The following is a 22,113-nucleotide window of genomic DNA, read 5'->3' on the forward strand; positions in this document are numbered from 1 at the left end:
CCTTGTTTTTTTATTTAAATTAGTTACTAAAATCCTTGATATTGACCTTAAATTATTAATTTTTTTGTAAAAAGAAAATTATTATGGAAATTAGAAAAATGTGAATTTCGAAATTTTTATTCGATACTTAAAATTCTTACACTAACTTGTAGCAGAATTGAAAATTTTCTACAAAAATATACAATTTAGATTCTATAATAAGATTTCGAAGTTTTCAATTCGTTAATGAACTCTTATATTTGTATTTTTGTATGCAAAATTTGAATATTGTATTGAAAATTTTAAATTTTTAATTATTAAATTTCCCTGTAAAGAATTTCTATATGGGGAATTTTTTAAATTTTCATTTCAAATTGAGAATTTTCTTTCGAAGTTTATAATTTTCATTTTGGTATTGGAAATTTTTATGCGAAATTAAAGATTCTATACAAAATATCGAATCAAAACTGTTTAATACCATTTAAAATTTAGAATTTATATTAATCCTTTTTAGGAATTCAAAAATTTCAAACGAAATTGAGGATTTTTATTAAAAATTGAGAAAATCTATTTTATAAAATTTGATCAAATTTAAGATTCAAAATTTTTATTCGAAATTAATAATAGTTTTTCTTTTGCAATTAGAAATTTCAAATTGAAATTTAAAGTATTTAATTCGAAATTAAAAACTTTTATACAAAATTCAGAATTTTTTATTTAAAAATTATTTTTTTTTTTTAATTTTTTATAATTAAAATTCAGAATTTTTTATTTAAAATTTTTTTAATTTTTTTTTATTCATTGTTTAAAAAATACCATTTAAAATTGAGAATTTATATTAATATTTTTTGGGAATTCAAAATTTCAAACAAAATTGAGGATTTTTATTAAAAAAATGAGAAATTCTATTTTATAATATTTAAGTTTCAAAATTTTTATTCGAACTTAATTGTTTTTCTTTTGTAATTTGAAATTTCATATCGAAATTTAAAGTATTTAATTCGAAAAATAAAAATTCAGAATTTTTTTATTTAAAAATTAAAAACTTTTATTCAAAATTCAGAATTTTTTATTTAAAAACTAAATTTTTTTTTCAAAAAATTCAAAATTTTTATTCAAAATTGAGAATTTCTAACTAAAATTCAGAATTTTTTATTTAAAAATTTAATTTTTATAATTAAAATTCAGAATTTTTTATTTAAAATTTTTTTAAATTCATTGTTAAAAAAATACCATTTAAAATTGAGAATTTATATTAATATTTATTAGAAATTCAAAATTTCAAATGAAATTTAGGATTTTTATTAAAAATTGAAAAATTTAAGATTCAAAATTTTTATTCGAAATTAATAGTTTTTCTTTTGCAATTAGAAATTTCAAATTGAAATTTAAAGTATTTCATTCGAAATTTAAAATTTTTATTAAAAATTAAGAGTTTCTAACTAAAATTCAGAATTTTTTTTTAAATTTCATTGTTAAAAAAAATATGTACCATTTAAAATTGAGAATTTATATTAATATTTTTAGGAATTCAAAATTTCAAACAAAATTGAGGATTTTTATTAAAAATTGAGAAATTCTATTTTATAAAATTTAAGTTTCAAAATTTTTATTTGAAATTAATAGTTTTTCTTTTGTAATTAGAAATTTCAAATCGAAATTTAAAGTATTTAATTCGAAAAATAAAAATTCTGAATTTTTTATTTAAAAATTCAATTTTTTTTATTTAAAAATTAAAACCTTTTATCAAAATTCAGAATTTTTTATTTAAAAATTTAATTTTTTTTTTCAAAAAATTCAAAATTTTTATTCAAAATTGAGAATTTCTAACTAAAATTCAAAATTTTTTTATTTAAAAATTTTTTTTTTTTTAATTTAAATTTTTTTATTAAAAAATTTAAAATATTTTATTTAAAACAACAAATCTAACTTTTAGTATATTTTATGATGATTCATTCAATCCAGCTTCTAAAAAAATTTTGTTAATTTATTTCAAAATCCCCTTTTTAATGTCCATCTCTATTTAGTAAATCTTATTCAAAGAGAGAGAGTTTTTCTGATTATAACACTCTCTGCATTATCTATATCTATAACTCTTTACTCTCAAACATTGTCATTTTCACTAATTTTAAAACAAAAAAACCAAAATTCAGTTCAATAAAAAATATCTCATAACAAATTAAAAAAAAAAAAAACATAAAACCCACAGTCGTCAACAAAACAAATTTCAAATGAAACTCCAACAATAATAAATTATATTTACTAATACTACTTAATCTCACCCAGAATCTCCCTGAAATCTAATGAATTACAACATTTCAAAGAAAAATTCATTACGAACAAAATTACAGCAATAATAATAACAACACAAACTTTGCTGCAGCTAAGGATTGTTTTATTTATTTGTTTTGTTTCGAATATTCTTTTGATTTTTTGAAATGAAATTGTGTTCCTACACTCTAGGGCACTCAAACATAAAGCATAAAAGCAAACGTAACGTAACGCAAAAGCAAACAAATTATTAACATATTTTATTATAAACATAAATTAATATTTAACTAAAACCCAAGAAAAAATAAGAAAAAAGTTAAGAGTTTTTGATTAATATTAAAATTTCTCCAAAATATTAAAAAAAACCATATATATATTTCTTAAACAAAATATATAACATTTGCTTAGCATGTATTAGTATATTATTAATAACAATTTAACTAAATATAATTTTTTTCTTCCTCCCTTTTAAATATTTAAAAAAAAATATATTAAAAAACCAAACAAAAAAAATTCCACCAAAAAAAGTTAAACAAGTTTAAAAAAAACAATTAATGATTAAACAAAAATATCGTTAAATTTATATAAATTATTAATCAAAAAAGAAAATACTCACTCAATTTAACAAAATATATTCAAATAATAAACATATTTTTTAAATTTATTTAATCCCCCTTTTGAATTTAGCAAAATAATACATAAATATTTAAATAATTTAGCGCGCGCGTTTAAATTTAATACGTATATAACAAAAAGATATATTTTTTTTCTAGCAGCAAACAAGCTTTAACAAATATTAGTAGCAAAACTAGTTTCAATTGTTAATATTAATATGATAAAAAAAAGAATACAAGAAACGTAAATTTATATTTAACAACATAAAAATTAAAGTGAACATCGTAACAATAATTTTAAGAATAACTTATAATACAAACAAATATGAGCCTAAGTGACACTGAAAAAGGAAATTTTCAAAATGTTTTTTTTTAAAGAAGCAGTCTTAAAAATATTAAACTTCTTGTTTGAATGTCCAAAAGATGTCTAAGTTTTGTGTTTGACTAAAATAATATAAAGAAAAATATTGAATTGATAGTTTGAGGTTAAAAATCGAAACAAATTGATTGTATAATTATGATTTTTTTTATCATTGCAATGATAATTGATGGAATTTTTTAAATTAAGTAGAGAATTTCTATTTGAAACTGAGTATTTCTATGAGAATTTAAGAATTTCCATTAGAAATGAAACAATTTTATTTAAAATTAAGAAATTAAAAAATTAACAATATTTAAATTTTCTATTCAATTTTTAAGAATATTAAAAAAATAAAATTTAGAAATTGAAAATTTCTATTCGAAATTGAAAAATTTCTAAACCAAAGTTAAAATTTCTAATCGAAATTGTCAATACGATATTGTCAATTTCAATACAAAATTGTAAATTTCAATACAAAATTGGAAATTTCAATACGAAATGGTAAATTTCAATACAAAATTGTAAATTTCAATACGAAATGGTAAATTTCAATACAAAATTGGAAATCTGAATACGGAATTGTAAATTTCAATACAAAATTGGTCAATTTCAATACGAAATTATAAATTTCAATACAAAATTTGAAATTTCAATACGAAATTGTAATTTTCAATACGAAATTAGAAAATTTCAATAAGAAATTGTAAATTTCTATACGAAATGGGAAATTTCAATACGAAATTGTGAATTTCATTACAAAATTCTCTATTTCAATACAAAATTGTAATTTTCAATACGAAATTAGAAAATTTCAATAAGAAATTGTGAATTTCTATACGAAATGAGAAATTTCAATACGAAATTGTAATTTCAAATCGCTATTGTAAATTTTATTCCGAACTTGAAAGTCTCTAATCAAAATTTTTTTTTAGGAATTGAAAATTTGTATTCGAAATTGAGAATTTAAATTCGAAATTGAAAATTTCTATTCGAAATTAAGACTTTTGTTAAAAATTTAAAATTTTTGTTCAAAATTTAAAAATTTATTTTGAAAATAATTTTTTTTTGATTTATATCGAAATTAAATTTTTTTTTTTTTGAAATTCAAAATTATTTTTTAATCAAAATTGAAAATTTATACTTTGAAATTAAAAATTTGTATTCGAAATTGAAAATTTTTATTTTAAAACTGTGAATTCATTTTTCGAATTTCTAATGAAATTTTATATTTAAAATTAAAAAAAATGTTCACATTCACATTTTTTTGAAATTGAATGTTTTTATTCAAAATTGAAAATAATTTTCGAAATTGAAAATTTGTATGAGATTAAATTAAAAATTTTTATTAAAAATTTGTATTTGAAATATCATAATTTGGAAATTTAAAAACTCAGAATTTATTTTTCAAAATTGAGAATTTTTATTGAAAATTTTTATTCGAAATTGAAAAATAATTTTTTATTTTTTCGAAATTGAATTGAGAAAATTTATATTCGAAATTCAAAATTGAGATTTTTTTAAAATTGAAAATTACAATTCAAAACCTAAAATTTTTTGAAGATAAATTTAAAATTTTTTGCAATTAAAAATTTATATTTTATTTATTTATAATTTTTTAATAGAAATTGAATATTTTTATTAAAATTTTTGGAAAATTGGAAATTTATATTTCGATATTTTCATAAATTTTTTCGAAATTAAAAAAAATCTTTCGAAATAGAAAATTTTTATTAGAAATTTAAAATTTTTATTGAAATCTAGAGATATTATTTCAAAACCGAGAATTTATTTTTCGAAATTTAGAATTTCTACTGAAATTTTTTATTCGAAATTGAAAAATTATTTTTTTGAAATTGAATTTAGAATTAAAAATATTTTTTCGATCTAGTGATTTTTTTAAATAGAAATTTCCATTAGCATTTCAGGAAATATTATTGATAGTTTCAAGTAGATAAAATTCTATTTAAAATTGAGAATTTAAATTTGAAATTTAAAATTTCTATGTAGTATCTATTGCAAATTGTTTTTTTGATTTTTTTTGCTGTATTAAAATCACTCCAATACAAAATTTAAGACTTATAATTTTATATTATCCTAAACCTAGTCTTCTCCTCATACATACGTTTTCCAATAACAGTTATAGGCTTCCATTTTATTTATAAAAAAGAAAATTTTTGAAAAACAAAAATAATTTCGTTAGAAATTTAAAAATAATAAAAAGAATTGGTGATTTTAAAGTACATAATAATAATAATATAACAACGAAATCGTAATAAAAATTTTAATTATTTTTAACTATGAGTTAAACTTTAGTTAAATAAACTAAAATTTTATGACTTATGATAAGAAGCAGAAGAGTTGAAAAAAATTATTTAAAAAAAAACACAGAATTAAATTTTTAGGCATTCAGCAAAGGTTTAATTAACAAGGAAGTATGTTTATTTAGGCTTAAGTTTTAACAATTTTTAAAATTTTCTTTTAGATTTAGTTTAAACTTTCAATGAAAATTATGAAACCTGGTACAGAGTTAAAAAATTACGGCCTGAGTTTTGATGTTGTGAACCAACATCATAAATTTAAACGTAGTTTAACACAATGCATTAGTTTTCTAAAGACTTTCAAAATCAGTTTTTAAAGATGAAAATTACGGTTGGAATTTTGCTGTCGTGAGCAAACAGCAAAAGTTTAAACGTAGTTGAAAACAATAATAACAAAATTTTGAAAGTTATTCAAAGAAAGTAGAAAAATAAGTTAAATTACATAATTTACTTTATATTTTTAAACCAACAGTATTAAAATTATATTAATCTCGGTTTAGAAAACTTAAACTTTCTCTTTGTTTCTCTCTTAGTTTTATTTTCTTTAGTTTAATGATTACGACTAGAATTTTGCTGTCGTGAGCAAACAGCAAAAGTTTAAACGTAATATAAATTAACAAATCTATAAACCTTAGGGTTGTAATCGATCTCAAAAGATAATTTATTTTATCTTAAATAACGAAATTGTTAGGTTGTATTTAACTTTTTGAAAAAATAAATTGTTAGAGCTGCGAAATTAATGAATATTTTGAAAATTTCCTTTTTATATGCTTAGCAATAACATTCAACGAACTAATAAAATCAAATATTTTATTAAAATGTTCTCAATAATGAAGATACATACACAATTGCTTAACTTTTTTTTAGTTTTAAATTAAGAAATTATATTAAAAGTAAATTATAATCATTAACTCGAAGATTTTTTTCTTTCACTCAACGTATTTTAACTTTAAACAAATACACAAAATTTAAAATTTAACTTAATTAAAACTTGATATAAACAATTTATTAAACAAATAAAAGCTTCTCTTTCTCAGTTGTTTGTTTTTTCTCAAAATAATAAAACAAGAAACCAAAACTAAAACAAAAATTTAAATAACAATAACAACAATACCTAAATAATTAACAACCAAACACTCACTCACCTAAAGAACAAACTTTTCTTTCTTTCTTACTCAACAAAAAAAAAAAAAAAAGAAAGAAAATCAATAACAAAAACTCAAAAAATACTCATACATATTTTTGGAGGCTAAAAGCAAATAATTACTGTTACCTCTCGATCTCTCACTCTAGTATTAAATCACATCCAGGACATTTGAAACAAAAACAAAACAACAACCAAACACCAACAACAATAACAGTTATTAACCACCAAACAACAACAAGAAATACAATTACCAACAACCAACCATTAATAAGAATTTCAAATTTATTAAGAACAAAACAAATTCTTTTAAAATAACAAAAGAAAATTATATAAAATTCGTTTGCTTGGAGATTTCAATAAAAATTAGATGTGTTAACTAGTGGGACACAGTAAAAAACCGTTAAAAATTAAAAGCCTGCACAAAAACGGGCTTGAAGTGTTTTATTTCAAATCATATAGATGAGAGTAAGAGAAGATTTAAAATGCCGATAAAACTCTGGGTATAGTTTTAGGCGTAGTGAAAAAAGTGTTGAACTATTTATTGTACAAATATTATTGGTTTGAATCATGATACAATAATTGTAGAAGGTAGAATCACTAGGGAGAGTTTTCAATATTTAGCCCTATAACATCAAACTTTGATTTTGATTTTTTTCATATTTTTTTATATTTTCTTTTGTTTGACGTTAAAAGAATTGTATAATTGAGAATTTATTTTCTACTGAGTGCACCTTATATTGTTGTATCATGGGCTTGAATCATAAATCATAAAAAATTAAAAAAAAACAATCACTTGACTACTTACTACTGTTCCCTTTTTATCAGTTGAGAAGTCCCATGTGAGATGCTTGACGAACCTACTCTTTCGTTAAAAATTTCTTTATAAGATGATGTCTTGATTTTTGCTTCAACGTTGTACATATTTGAATAGCATTATTCAGCCCAATTATGAAAGAAATTCCCCGGGAGTTTTTTCACTTTTCTCATTTTTCCTATTCAAATTCTGTTAAAAAAACGAAAATTGAAAAAACACCAGGGGAATTGGGCTGATTATAACATTTTCATTGTCATTTCAAGCTTCCTCACCAAAATTTCGAATTGAAATTTTTGTAATTAAATTTTTACGATGTTGAATATTTTTTATCAAAAATTAAAAATTTCATTTAAATTTGAAAATTTCTTTTTAAATTTGATCATTACTATTAACTAAATTTGTAAATTTCTATTCGAAATTGAGAATTTTAATTCATATTTAAAATTTAATTTCCATATTGAATATTTTTGTTTCGATATTTTTTCGAATTTTAAAAAATTTGCATTTAAAATTGAAAAATTTCTATTCGAAATTGAAAATTCCCATTCGAAATTGAAAATTCCCATTCGAAATTGATAATTTGTATTAAAAGTTCTATTCAAAAGAATATTTTTCTATTCGAAATTGAGTATTTCTATTCGAAATTCAATATTTCTATTTATTCGAAATCAGAAATTGCTATTCAAAATTAAATTTTTCTTCAAAATGTATATTCGAAATTGAAATTTCTATTCGAAATTTAATGTTTGTATTAATTTTTTTTTTAAATTTAAAAATTTCCATTCGAAATTGAGAATTTGTATTCAAAAGTTCGATTTCAAAGAATACTTCTATTCGGTATTCCTTAACTTTGTCTCAATTTTCTTTTCGAAATTAAAAATTCCATTCGAATTTGAAAATTTTTTTCTTCGAAATTAGATTATTTCTATTCTAAATCTAATATTTCTATTTAAAATTTTTATTCGAAATTCAATATTTATATTAAGAATATAATTTCTATTCGAAATTTAAAATTTCTATTTAAAATTTTTTTTCGAAATTCAATATTTATATTAAGAATATCTATTTTAAATTTCTATTCAAAATGGTAAATTTCTTTTCGAAATTGAAAAAGTTCTATTAAAAATAAGAATATTTCTATTCGATATTCCATAGTTCCGACCCAATCAATATTGAGAATTTCTATTTGAACTTTAAAATTTTATATGTATTCCTGTTCGAAATTAATGATTTCTATTCAAAACTGAATATTTATATTTGAAATAAAAAATGTCCATTCTAAATTTAATATTTTTCTTCAAAATTTATATTCGAAATTGAATATTCCTATTCAGAATTTATATTCGAAATTTAAAATTTCTATTTAAAATTTTTATTCGAAATTAAATATTTATATTAAGAATTTCTATTTAAAATTTATGTTTTCGAAATGGTAAATTTCTTTTCGAAATTGAGAATTTGTATTCTAAAAGTTCTATTAAAAATAAGAATATTTCTATCCGATATTCCATAGTTCCGACCCAATCAAAATTGAGAATTTCTATTTGAACTTTAAAATTTTATATGTATTCCTATTCGAAATTAATGATTTCTATTCAAAACTGAATATTTATATTTGAAATAAAAAATTTCAATTCAAAATTTTATATTTTTCCTCAAAATTTATATTCGAAATTGAATGTATTACGAATTTCTATATAAAGTTTTGGTTCGAATTTGAACATCTTGTTCTTTTATACGATATCGAATAAAATGTATAGAAAATTAAGATTGCGCTCGATAACGAACGAGTTTTTAATCGAACGCTTTCGAAATATATTTCATTTACAAAATTTTACTTCCGAATAGAATTACTCAAAAACTGCCTGTTATTGTTTTGAAATAGAAAATTTTTATGCGCTCTTCATTCGAAATTGAAAATTTATTTTCCAAACTAAATTCGAATTTATTAAAATAATTTTTTTTATTAAATAATAAAAATTTGTATACAACTATGAAAATTGCTATTAGAAAATGAAGATTCGAAGATGAGAATTTAAATTTTGAAATTAAAAAAAATTTTGAAAATTTTTATTCGAAATCAAATATTTAGTAAAACAAATAATTACAAAGAAATATCAATTCCACTTTGAAAACTGAAAGTGATTTCATTCCGAAAGAAATTTTCGTTTTACTTTTTTCGAGAAAGCAAAATACGGAATTAATTTCACTTTCGATTGGAATGAAATTCTGTGACAGGTCTGTATGTATTTACTTTCAATGTATTCAGTTTCGTAATCGATTAAGGAATCTTATTGAATCTAGACTAGATTATCTAGTACAAAACGCCAACGCCTTTCAAAATAAGGCTGATTATCTAAATCATCCCGTTAAAAACTGAAGAACTATCAGAATTTGAGAATTTTTTTTAAAGAAATTTCATAGATTTAATTAGCTCTTCCTTCCAATTACATTAAAACAAATCAAAAATTTTATCCTTTTTAAGTTTTTTTGTTGTATTTTTTTTTTATATAAATATCTTTTTTATTTGATTATTTATGATTTTTTTATATTTTATTTTTTCTTTTTAGTGTTTTTTTAATTGCAAAATTAATTGTTCATAGGACTTGCAATATGTATGAATGAAGCTTTCAAAATTATGTTAAACATTAAGTAAAACTAGAAACAAAAAAAGAAATCCTTAGAAGTTTATTTCGAAACTAAAATTAAGGATTAATACAATAAAGGTGAGTTGTGAGAAAAACATATTATTTTTTTTGTAGAATGAAAAAGACCTAAAACAATGCGATAGCTAAAATATTAGTAAAACGTAGGAAAAATAAAATGCCAAATGATTTTGTACGTAAGAGAAAACTAAATTTAACTTTCGTCATCACTGCCGGCATTTTGACGGGGTTTGGGTCCACCAGCACGTTTAGCCATAATGATTTGATCGACTTTGAGGATTGTGTTGGCAGCACCTACAGCATACTTAATGCCCCAGTATTTGGCTTGGAAAAGATCAAAAATTTTATTGGTGGTCACATCGTAGGTTTCGGCTTTCTCTGCGTCAATATTTAAGCCGATATTTTTGCCGGCAGCTTCTTTGTGGGCCAAATACAATTGATTGACGATTTCGGTGCCATTGATGCCGGTGTTTTCGGCCAAAGCCTTGGGGAAGGCTTCTAGGGCGGTGGCAAAACGTCTGACAGCGTATTGTTCCAAACCGGGTAGGGTATCAGCATAGGCGGCAATTTGTGTGGCCAATTCAATTTCGACAGCGCCAGCACCGGCTACATAACGGCCATCGCGTGACAAACACTTGAAGTTATTGACACCATCATCAATGGCGCGTTCAATATCGTCCATGAAGTTATCGGTGGCACCACGAACCACAATGGTGGCGATGCGTGAGTCTTTGCCTTCGTTTCTAAAAAGATAAGGGAGATAAATTTGTAAAATCAATCTCTTTTTGTTGTCAATAAAAAATTGTGCACAATTATATGGCTAAAATAAGACGTCCAACACTTTTTAATGATCTACTGTTCACATTAGATTAAACGTTTTAAAATTTATGCTCTATTCCTGCTTTTAGTGGCCTCTAGTACAGAAAAATCAAACTTTTAAACCAGACATTTTCTGAGTTCTTCTCAAATTATTTATAATAAATACTCAAAATAAAGTATTCTTATGAATGACTGTTCAGATTAGACTAAAATTTTTCAAAATTATGCTCTATTCCTACTTCTATACACTCAATTCAATATAAACAATAAATTATTTTCAAATTCCTTCTCAAATCATTTAAAACAAATGTTTAGTGTGTAATAATATAATTACCTGAAAGCTACAATAGCAGTATCACCCAATTCTTCGATGCAAACCTTGTCGCAGTAGCCCAACTCTTCCTGGCTGGGGGTGGTAACGCGTGGCAACACTGTGCCATTGACGGCGCGAGCCAAACGTCTCAAATCGAATTTGGAGTTCAAGCGCACAGCCATCAAATTGTATTTGTTGAGGAAATGTAAAGCCATATCACCAACTTTACCGCCGGACACCACTACCTTGGCACCGGTATCGGCAATAGCCTTAATTTGGCTCTCCAACAAATTCTCTTCACCAGCTGAGAAGTTCATAAGTTCATCGGCGGATTTGATCAACACAGTACCCTTGGTTTCGGTCTGAATGATATCAACGGGGCAGGAGAAAATGGCTACTTTAGCTTTTTCGGCAAAGGAAACATCACCCTCAACGAAACGCTTGAAAACCATACCGTTAACAACTTCGGACTTGGACAAACCACTGCCTAAGATTTTGCAGACACGAATGTTGTCCACATTGAAGGTACCCTGGTTGGGTAAAATGGCAACACAGGCCTTGGCCACCAAATCGGTGAGGAAATCTTCTTGGCCATATTGTTTGGACATAATGGCGGCACGCAAGCACTCCTTAACTTGAGCCAAATCACGGAAATCCTTAATTTCGTGGCACACCAATTTGGGCAAAATTTCCAAAGATTTTTCCATGGCCTTTTCATAGCCATCAGCAATTTCGGCGGTTGTAATGCCCAAACGCAAAAGTTCTTCGGCTCTTTCAAGCAAAGCTCCAGCAAAAATCACCACAAAGTTGGTGCCATCACCAACCTCAGCGTCTTGCATTTCACTGGCCATAACCATAAGTTTGGCAGCTGGATGTTCTACATCCAATTCGCGCATAATAGTGCCAGCATCACTGGTCACAAATTGCTTTTCAATATGATTGATGATCATTTTGTTCATGCCGTTGGGTCCGTAGGCGGAGCGCATGGTTGTTGCAAACTCTTTGCAGGCGGTAATATTACGATAAACAGCCTCTTCCAAACCGCTGTACATCTGTTACAAACAAAATTAACATTTTATAAAACAAACACTTACATTTTCATTTAACATTTGCAAGAAAATTTAATAATTTCCACAGTCTTTTCACAATTTACAAGCCAACCCGTGATGAGTCAGTCAATTTGAGAAATCAAGTCTCTTTTTTTGCAGGCATGACATCGTTTTTATGCAGCTGTTCTGCGTTCTACACTCTACCGCATGACAGCATTTGTGTTTTTTATTAAATTTTCTTGTAAATTTCTGGGAAAATATGGAAATTTCTTTGATAATCAATGGGTTTCACTTACACGGGCTCCTTCCTTCATCATTTGGGCAACGCCGGGTGCTTTGGGTACAGATAAAGCCATTTTTTTGCACAGATTTTTTCCTTTTCACAATTTAACAAAACCGACCAAATGACCAAATTCTCAACAAGACAAGAAATAACAATAATTAACCTCACTTCTTGTCAAAGCCGCCTACGGTTACTCGTCAAATGGTTAACGGTTACTAGGTGTGATGGTTACTTTCTGGAATGTTTTTTGTTCGCGTGAGATGCCAGATGTTGGAAAATAAGTAAACAAAGATAATTGATGTTAATTAATGGCGGTATTATTATTTATTAATAAGTTAATCAAATGTTTTAATTGTACAATAATGGATAAAATTGAAAACTGGAACGATTTTTTAATAAATTTTTTTTCATGAAAAAGTTAAAAAAAAGTGTTCCATCGGTTTCAATGTGCGAGTTCAGAAGTGATTTTTATACGGAAGACAAATATCGCCTAGTCAGAAAAGTTTGATAGTTGAATATGAATTGCAGGCATTACTCCATGAAGATTGTTGTAAAACACAACAAGAGCTTGCAATATCATTGGAAGCTACTCAAGCAGCAATTCAAAACCTTTGCGAGCAGCAGGATTCCTCCAAAAGCAAAGAAATTGGGTATCATGCGAATTGAAACCCAGAGACCTTGAAAGACCATGTCCCAAATGCTGCTTGAACGCTATAAAAGAAAATCATTTTTGCACTGAATCATTACATTCGAAAAATGGATCCATTACAATAACCCAAAGCGTGAGAGATCGTATGTGAAGCCCGGCAAACCAGCCGAAACGACACCAAAGCCACATTCCCACGACTGTCAACTCAGCAATCACTGCTGCTACAACAACAACAACACCAAAGCCAAATATCCATGGCGCAAAGGAAATGCTCTGTATTTGGTGGCAGCAAAAGGGTCCTCTATTATAAACTGCTGAAATCTGACCAGAACATCACAGGGTATCATACCGAACACAACTGATTCGTTTGAAGCGAGTATAGGCCGAAAAAACGCCCAGAATATGTGGCCAACATAACGCTCGGCCACATTATGTAATACCTTTTAAAAAGTGTTTAGAAGTGGTAGAGATGTTTTGCCTCACCGGCTTTATAGTCCAGACCGTGCTCCGTACGACTACTATTTGTTTCGATAGATGCAGAAAGCTCTCTCTGGGATACTGGAAAAATCTCACATTTTTATGTCATACACCCAAGGTAATTGATTATTAACAAAATTAAAACATCATTTAACATTTTAGCATAAAACTGGTATAATTTTGCATACAAATTTTAGATTTTGAAATAATTGAATTATTCGTTAAAAATTTTCGATTATGTGTTACAAACTAATCGATTAAATTAATGAAAATTAAAAAAATTTGAACAAAAAACAAAATCAAACGATTAATCGTTAATTTTAACGATTATTCGTTAATAATTTTAAATGGAACTACCTTGATTTGTATCTTAGTTATAAGAATGGCATAAATTTAAATTTTAAAATAAGAGTTTTAAAATTTTTGTTAAAATTCGCTAGAAATATTCGATTAATAGTCAAAATTAATCGATTAAATTATATAATTGTAAGAAATCTGAAATTTATAAAAATTAATTGTAAATTTAAAGGAATAGTTGCTTAAATTATTAACTAAATGCAACATGATTTGAATTTTGTTCATGTAAAATAGATTTTTCGTTGAAATTACTGAAGTTTTAGCTAGATATATTCGATCAATCGCCTAAACCGATCTTACCTCTGACATCTACAAACACAAGAGACTTGGGCAACTAAATTGTCTAATATAAAACAGGTCTTCCGATTAATTATTTGATTTTTTTTATTGAAATGAAAAATTTTTAAAATAATTTACGATTATTCGCTTAAACGATTAATAATTACAACTTATTTAACATTTTATGCTAAGATATGCATAATTTCGGATTTCTGAATAAAAGTTTTAGATTTTTTATTGCAATGACTCGATTATTCGATAAAAATAATCGATTATTCGTTAAAAAATATTCGATTGAATTAAAGAAATTATAAAAATGTTGATTTTTCTTAAACTAAATGAAAATAAATCATATTCAGAATGCTAATTACCGCAAGCGAACACGATGGAATATTTATTCTATTGGAATTCATTGGAATTTTGGAATTTTATTTGCATTATCAATAAAGTGAAGAAAAAATGTTGCACAAAATAAATTTTAATGAAACATTTCTCAAGGTCATTATCACTATTGTTTTGTGAGGCTGCTATTTTTGCACTCAACACTAGACATCAAAAGTGGTAGTGTAACTCAAAATGTTTACATCGTTTTTATAACTTTTAAAAACGGTGGTTTATTTCCTTTAAATAAACAGGGGGCTAATTACCGCAGTTGAACACGATCGAATACTTATTCAAATATATTTTGGGTCATTTGATATGTATGTTCTATTTGTAGTGCAGAGAAGTCAATTGGTTACTTTATACATGTAATCTAGCGTGAAGATTTTTGATTGTTAATCAAAATTTTGAGGAAAACAAATTTGGGTGAAAAAAAGAATTTGGTGAAAAAAATTTTTGACAAAAAAAAAATAAATTTATGAAAAACAAGTAAGAAAGTATGGTCGGTCAAGCCCGACCATATAATACCCTACACTAAGTAAAAGAGCAAAATCATTTTTCTTTTAAAATTTTAATAATTTATATTTTTGAGTGATTTTCGGAAGTGGGCCTTATATGGGGGCTATGTCCAATTGTGGACCGATCATCATGAAATTAGGTCGCGTGATTTATGTCTACATGAAAATTTACTATGTTGAATTGTGTGAGAATACCAACATTTTTAAGCGATTTATGCACGTTAAAGTGATTTTCGGAAGCGGATCTATATGGGAGCTATGACTAATTATGGACCGATCGTAACAAAATTTGGTGACATGAATTTTGTGTATATAAAACTTATTTGGAGCGCAGTTTGTGGAGATACATTTATAAATTAAACATTTATGACCGATAAAGTCCAATTTCGGGAGGACATTTGTATGGGGGCTAGGTGAAATAATGGACCGATTTCAGCCAGCTTCAATAGGCTTGGTCCTTGGGCCGAAAAAGTAATATGTAAAAAATTTGATCGAAATATCTTCAAAATTGCGACCTGTACTCTGCGCACAAGGTTTACATGGACAGCCAGCCAGCCGACCAGACGGACGGACATCGTTTAATCGACTCAGAAAGTGATTTTAAGTCGATCGGTATACCTTAAGGTGGGTGTTAGACTAATATTTTTGGGCGTTACAAACATCTGCACAAACGCATTTTACCCTCCCCACTATGGTGGTGTAGGGTATAAAAATGTTGGTGGAATAAAAATTTAGTGAAAAAAATTAATTTTGTTGAAAATTGTTTTTCTTTTCGATTTTTGCTTATTTATATCAGCCATATGTGACAACTGAAATTACGGAATATAATTTTGAAACAAAGTTTCCAATGTATTGTCACTTTTTGAAAACTTTATTTCGTAATTTCAGTTTGCCAAATATAAATATATATTTCTAAGATAGTTTACATTCTATTGGTATAGATTTCAATAAAAGTTTCTATTGTATTGTCACTCACTCACTTTTGAAGGGTTTGGAAATCGATAAATACTGTAATTACGTCAGTGATATTTTCACAACTCGTTCCATAAGTTTTTAAAACAAAATAATAAAATTCATTCAAAACATGAACAAAATGGCCTTTGAGGCTATAAATTGTCTAGTTTTTTAAAAAGATAGAAATTCTTATAAAAAACATGTTTACATTATATTCCTATGTATTTAGTTTAATTTTTAGAAATTACTCTCACCCTTAACCAATTACCCATGACAGAGTTGTTTTTAACACATATTTTCAGCACATCTGGCCATCATTTTATTGATTTTTATAAGTAAATTATAATTATCACAGATAAGTATATAAAAAAATCCATACATTATTAATTTGTTGAAGGTAAAACAAATAAAAACTTATAAAAAATCCAGAAATTAATAAAATTTGTTCTACATTGCAGCAGTTTTGAAATTCTCGTTAAACAAATAGCATTGCCTACCTTAAGGCATTAAAGCTACAAGTGCTTGTACAACAAAAAAAGCGGTGTGTGTTTAGGCATTTAAGTTTTTGTACTTTCTTCTGGCCTGTTGCATATTTTTATCAGCCACTTTGAAGTCCCTAAGCAGCAACATAGGGCTCGCGGAGACCGCTCTATTGGACATAATGGCTGCCAATATACAACAGCAGCGCTTAATTAACGAACAATTAAGACGCGAAGTTGAGATATCACGTGCCCGGGTCTCAGAGTCCTCTATGCTGATGATAAAATACATGTCCGAGCATGAAAACGAGGATTGTCTATTAACCGGTTTTACCAGTCAAAAACTAAATCCGTTTAGGGAAAAAAGTTCCTGCAGTGTTTTGTAAATTGTAGCAAAAAACAAAAGAAACTATTATCAACAGTTCCTAAACACTTCTATTAGCGGATTTTCAAAGCGTCCAGGCACTTTAAATACATGGAACTCAATTATTTATTGGTAGCATTATATTTATACATATTTAAAAAATATAAAAAAAAAACAGCATTTGAAACCCCACAGTATTGAAATCTATGTATGTATGAATATTTAACCAACCGTCTATTGTTATATACAAATTAATGTTTTAAGCTAAATCTTAAAAATTGTAATCTTATAAATATCATAATTAAGCTCTCTATTGGAGTTTATACATACATATATGTAAAAGGATTGATGATATCTGGGTAACTGATGAACTTTCTCTAGTCTACTGAAATGCATGCACCTAAACTGAATTTATGAAAACAAATATAGAAAAAATATAATTATATAATAAATGTATTTGTTGTAGTATTATAAACCAAAAAAATATATCAATGGAAATCTTAAAATACATATAAATTTATAAAATTATAAATAAAAAAACAAATTGTGTTTAATTTTCAATATAAAAAGGCTTAAATAAATTATTAGAAATTAAAAACATTTTTGGCTTGTAAGAACTTTTCTATAAGAGAAATATAAAATGTTATTAATGAAATAATATAAGAAACTGATTTAGAAACACGTAAGATTATATTCAAGATTTTATAGGTCTCTATAGTCTAGTCTATAGTGATCCATAGTCTTGTCTTGTCCAGTCTGGCCGCATATTCTGGGCGTTTTTCAACCAATGCTCGCTTCAAACGATTCAGTTGCGTTCGATACAGGTTCACTGTGATGGTCTGGTCAGATTTCAGCAGCTTATAACAGAGAGCACACTTTTGCTCCCACGAAAATCAGAGAATTACCTTAACGTCATGGACATTTGGCTTTGGTGTCGATACGGCTGATTGTCCGCGCTTCACATACGATCTCTTATGCTTCGGGTTATCGTAAAGGATCCATTTTTATCCCAAGTAATGATTCGGTTCAAAAATGATTTTCTTTTATAGCGTTAAATCATCATTTCGGATATGCAAAGTCTTTCAAGGTCTATCGGCTTCTGTTCGTATGGTACTCAATTTCCCTGCTTTTGGATGAATCCTGTTGTTCGCAAACGTTTTGAAATTGCTGATTGAGTAGCTCGCAATGATTTTACAAGCTCTTGTTCAGTTTTACAAGAATCGTCATGGAGTAATGCCTTCAGTTCTTGGTCTTCAAACTTTTTTTTTTGCTGGCCTGGGCTATCTTAGTCTTCCGTGACAAAATCAGCACTTCCAAACCGCTAGACTAGAGACTAGCGACTGGACTAGGGACTAGAGACTAGATTAGGGACTAGAATAGAGACTAGACTAGATACTAGACTAGAGACTAGACTAGAGACTAGACTAGATACTAGCCTAGAGACTAGACTAGAGACTAGACTAGAATAGACAAGAGACTAGACAAGAGACTAGACTCTAGTCTAGTCTCTAGTCTAGTCTCTAGTCTAGTCTCTAGTCTAGTCTCTAGTCTTGTCTCTATTCTAGTCCTTAGTATAGTCTCTAGTCTAGTCTCTAGTCTAGTCTCTAGTCTAGTCTCTAGTGTAGTCTCTAGTCTAGTCTCTAGTCTTGTCTCTATTCTAGTCCTTAGTATAGTCTCTAGTCTAGTCTCTAGTCTAGTCTCTAGTGTAGTCTCTAGTCTAGTCTAGTCTCTAGTCTAGTCTTTAGTCTAGTCTCTAGTCTAGTCTCTAGTCTAGTCTCTAGTCTAGTCTCTAGTCTAGTCTCTAGTCTAGTCTCTAGCTCTGTTCCATTATATTCGTCTTCCACTGTGTATCGTTTAAATTCTAAGAAAATTTAAATAATTCCATTTCCTGTGCGCTTGACGGCTTTTGTATAAATACCACTCCAATGCATTTTGGCCATTGAACTCACATTAAGAAGGAGAATGGTTGAAAAAATACTCAAGTTGGCATAAAATTACAAAAATATGAACAGGACAAAACAGAGCTGCCAAATAAACATTCTTGATTTTAACAAATCACATGTTGAAGGGGACATCTTTACACATTTATATTTTAGACACTTTTTTATAGCCTTTCATTCGATTTGTAATTTCTTCATTTTTCATTTGCGATAAAGTTTATTATATTCTAGATCGTTATAGATAGCGGAGTTGATATAGTGATTTCCGTCTGTCTGTTGAAATCAACATTCCGAGGACCCCAATTAACTTACATGATTGATACATCAATATCACGACAATGGGTCGGAAGAAGTATTTTCTAATCCGATTTTTTTTCACCAACAAAATTTTTACTCCCAAATATTTTTTTTCTTTATTCTTGCTCTCAAATTATATTTGGTGAAGGGTATATAAGATTCAGCATAACCAAATATAGCTCTCTTATTTTTTGTAAACAAATAGACATTAGTTAAACCATTTGGCTTACAATGCTTCCAATTTATAATGAATTAAATTGATTATTTTTCATCCATAAAAAAGTTTAGTGTTTCATATTATTTTTTTTAAGTGCATCTTAACTTATAACACTTTAATATAAAATAAAACTTGGTGTCATATTTCTTATCTATATATTTCTTATAATTGCAATAAATTTAAATTAAAAACGTTTTTAAGTGTTTTATTAACAAGAAAAAACGGAATATTCTCTTTAGTCTTAAGGACTTACAATTAATTCTACAGCAATTAATACTAATAGGAAGAAAACACAATTTTTCGACAAGGCATCGGAACTTAACCCTTGCAAATTTGTTGAAACTTAGTACACAGGTTCGTTATGGTCTTAAAAAATTTAAAGTTGCTAAGAAATTTTAAATTCACTTTGGTTTGTCTTTTATAGAGATTCAAAAATATTTTGCCTAAAAATCATTTTCTTTTAAATACAGAATATTGAACCAATAAATCAACCCTATTGTCAATAACATGTGAAATTTTGTTCCCATGAAATATCCATTTCCCTCGAAGGGAAAATTGCTATCGTGATATTCCCATGAACTTTTCATTCACAATAGTTAATTTTGTTCGTAACAGCTGTTTATTGTTTACAAAATTCCATCTAAAAAATTCACAACATGGGGAATTTTTTCACGTGAACAAAGTTGATGAACGAAAAAAGGAAAAGGGAACACATTTCATGTGAAATATTCACCCCTATCGCGAATCAATATTTCACATGAAATATTTTCCCTTTTCCTTTTTTCGTTCATCAACTTTGTTCACGTGAAAAAATTCCCCTTGTTGTGAAATTTGTAGATGGAATTTTGTAAACAATAAACAGCTGCTACGAACAAAATCAACTATTGTGAATGTAAAGTTCATCGTGATATTCCCGATAGCAATTTTCCCTTCGAGGGAAATGGATATTTCATGGGAACAAAATTTCACATGTTATTGCCGATAGGGATGATTGATTCGGGATAGGGGTGAATAATTCATGAGCAAAGGATATCCCAAAAGCGTCGAAAGCCTTTTAAAAATAGATAAATACAAAGTAGAAATGATATCTATAATCTGCAGATTTTTCGATAATGATACGAGGGCTATTAATATGATATATGCATGATTTTTGTGCTCTAAATCCCGCTTGTTCGCACCTGAATTCTTGATCGGAATCAGATAATCGATTGTGGACAATGTTTGCAAAGACTTTGTTGATCATGTTTAGAAGTGTTATGCCTCTCCAGTTCATACATTCGGTGAGATCACCTTCTTTTAAATCTTCGCAGAGTTCATTGCGATCCCATACGTTTTTTTACGAATCAAGAGGGCGCTTGTATTTGGATCAGCTTTCAGAAGTTCAGGGTAGATGTTATCAGATCCTGGGGCCTTGTGCTGCTTGAGGCTAAGATTTGATCAATCTGGTTCTCCGTTTGGTGGTGGTCATGAGACTGCCATGTAATCTTATGTATTCTCTTGTGAGGGAAGATTGTACCGCCAATTACCAGATTGTTAGCTAAATACGATTCAGTTAACATATCGCCGTTTTCGGTCATTCTTATTAAGCGACGATAGCTCATGGCTCTTTCACGATTAGAGTTGTCTGCGCCCACTTGAGCATTGAAGTCGCCCTACATTAGCAATAAGTTTACTGTTGAAATTACTCTGGATAGATGACTGTAAAAATCCTCCTTCGCTACTGGTTAAGCACTGGAGGCAAGTAATGTTATGATTATTCTGTAAGAATGACAGCTCAACTCCGTTTGAGGGAGTTTCATCGGCAGGTTTACCAGAATATAGCAATGTAAAACCGTCAGTTGCTAACATCTCTCCAGAGTCATGGTGTCTGGTTTCACACAGACTTAGGAAAACTAATTTGTAGTTCTTAGCTTCTTTGCATATTTGTTCCAATTTTGTGGAATCTGTTCCAAGCGTTCGAACGTCCCAAGTTCCAAATCGTGTCCGATGTTTGAAGTCATCACAGAAATCATTTGGTTTTTATTTTCGTTTTTTGAGGTTTCGGTAATCATATAACTTAGCATGAGTAGCTGATTAGACTTCAGCATGCGATCTTGGGCTTCCAGCAAACCCCCAAGATGGGGTCCGTTTGGTTAACGGTTAAACTTCTGATACGAATCGGTGTTAGCATGTCATTTAGGTTACCCAGCACGAAGTTGGGTGATTGTTTGTTTAGTGGCGTCAATGACCCGCCACGACGAAACAAGGATCATTTGAAACTTGGGATTTATTGGGAATTCGAAAGATCCTCCAATACTTTCCCATGTATCCGCTGATTGTCTGCGGCTGCTTTATTTATCCAAAATGTACAACAACATCCTTATAGATAGCGGAGTTGATTAAGCCATGTCTGTCTGTCCACGATTCATACATCAAAAAAAAAAAAAAAAAAAAAAAAAAAAAACGATTCATACATCAATATCTCCGGAATTCTTCCGGCTCGATTGCTATTTAAAATCGAGAAAATCGGTACACAAATGGCTGAGGACAACCTCGATTTTTTACCAATTTTTTGACCTACATATATC

At 27.4% G+C, this 22,113-nt stretch overlaps 2 protein-coding genes across 2 annotated transcripts; one reads left to right on the forward strand and one right to left on the reverse strand.

The window, feature by feature from the left end:
* Positions 1–9,973: 9,973 nt before the first annotated feature.
* On the reverse strand, positions 9,974–12,809 carry CCT8 (chaperonin containing TCP1 subunit 8). Its single transcript, XM_065511005.1, has 3 exons — positions 12,648–12,809; positions 11,324–12,354; positions 9,974–10,913 (listed from the first exon to the last, which is right to left on the reverse strand). The coding sequence occupies exons 1-3, from the start codon at positions 12,705–12,707 to the stop codon at positions 10,364–10,366; spliced, it is 1,641 nt and encodes a 546-aa protein (XP_065367077.1). The 5' UTR covers positions 12,708–12,809; the 3' UTR covers positions 9,974–10,363.
* Positions 12,810–16,720: 3,911 nt separating this feature from the next.
* Positions 16,721–17,257, forward strand: LOC135961679 (guanine nucleotide-binding protein subunit gamma-1-like). Its single transcript, XM_065513217.1, has one exon. It carries the CDS (start codon positions 16,911–16,913, stop codon positions 17,112–17,114), a length of 204 nt encoding a protein of 67 aa, XP_065369289.1. The 5' UTR covers positions 16,721–16,910; the 3' UTR covers positions 17,115–17,257.
* Positions 17,258–22,113: the final 4,856 nt, after the last annotated feature.

The sequence above is a fragment of the Calliphora vicina genome, chromosome 5 (assembly GCF_958450345.1).
Source record: "Calliphora vicina chromosome 5, idCalVici1.1, whole genome shotgun sequence".
Taxonomy (NCBI): domain Eukaryota; kingdom Metazoa; phylum Arthropoda; class Insecta; order Diptera; family Calliphoridae; genus Calliphora; species Calliphora vicina.

Bases quoted from the DNA above. Each gene is read 5' to 3' on its own strand.
- CCT8 (XM_065511005.1), bottom strand. From the start codon at position 12,707: ATGGCTTTATCTGTACCCAAAGCACCCGGCGTTGCCCAAATGATGAAG. The intron at 12,355-12,647 runs GTAAGTGAAACC...TGTTTGTAACAG, and splicing joins TGATGAAGGAAGGAGCCCGT to ATGTACAGCGGTTTGGAAGA. The intron at 10,914-11,323 runs GTAATTATATTA...TTATCTTTTTAG, and splicing joins ACTGCTATTGTAGCTTTCAG to AAACGAAGGCAAAGACTCAC.
- LOC135961679 (XM_065513217.1), top strand. From the start codon at position 16,911: ATGGCTGCCAATATACAACAGCAGCGCTTAATTAACGAACAATTAAGA.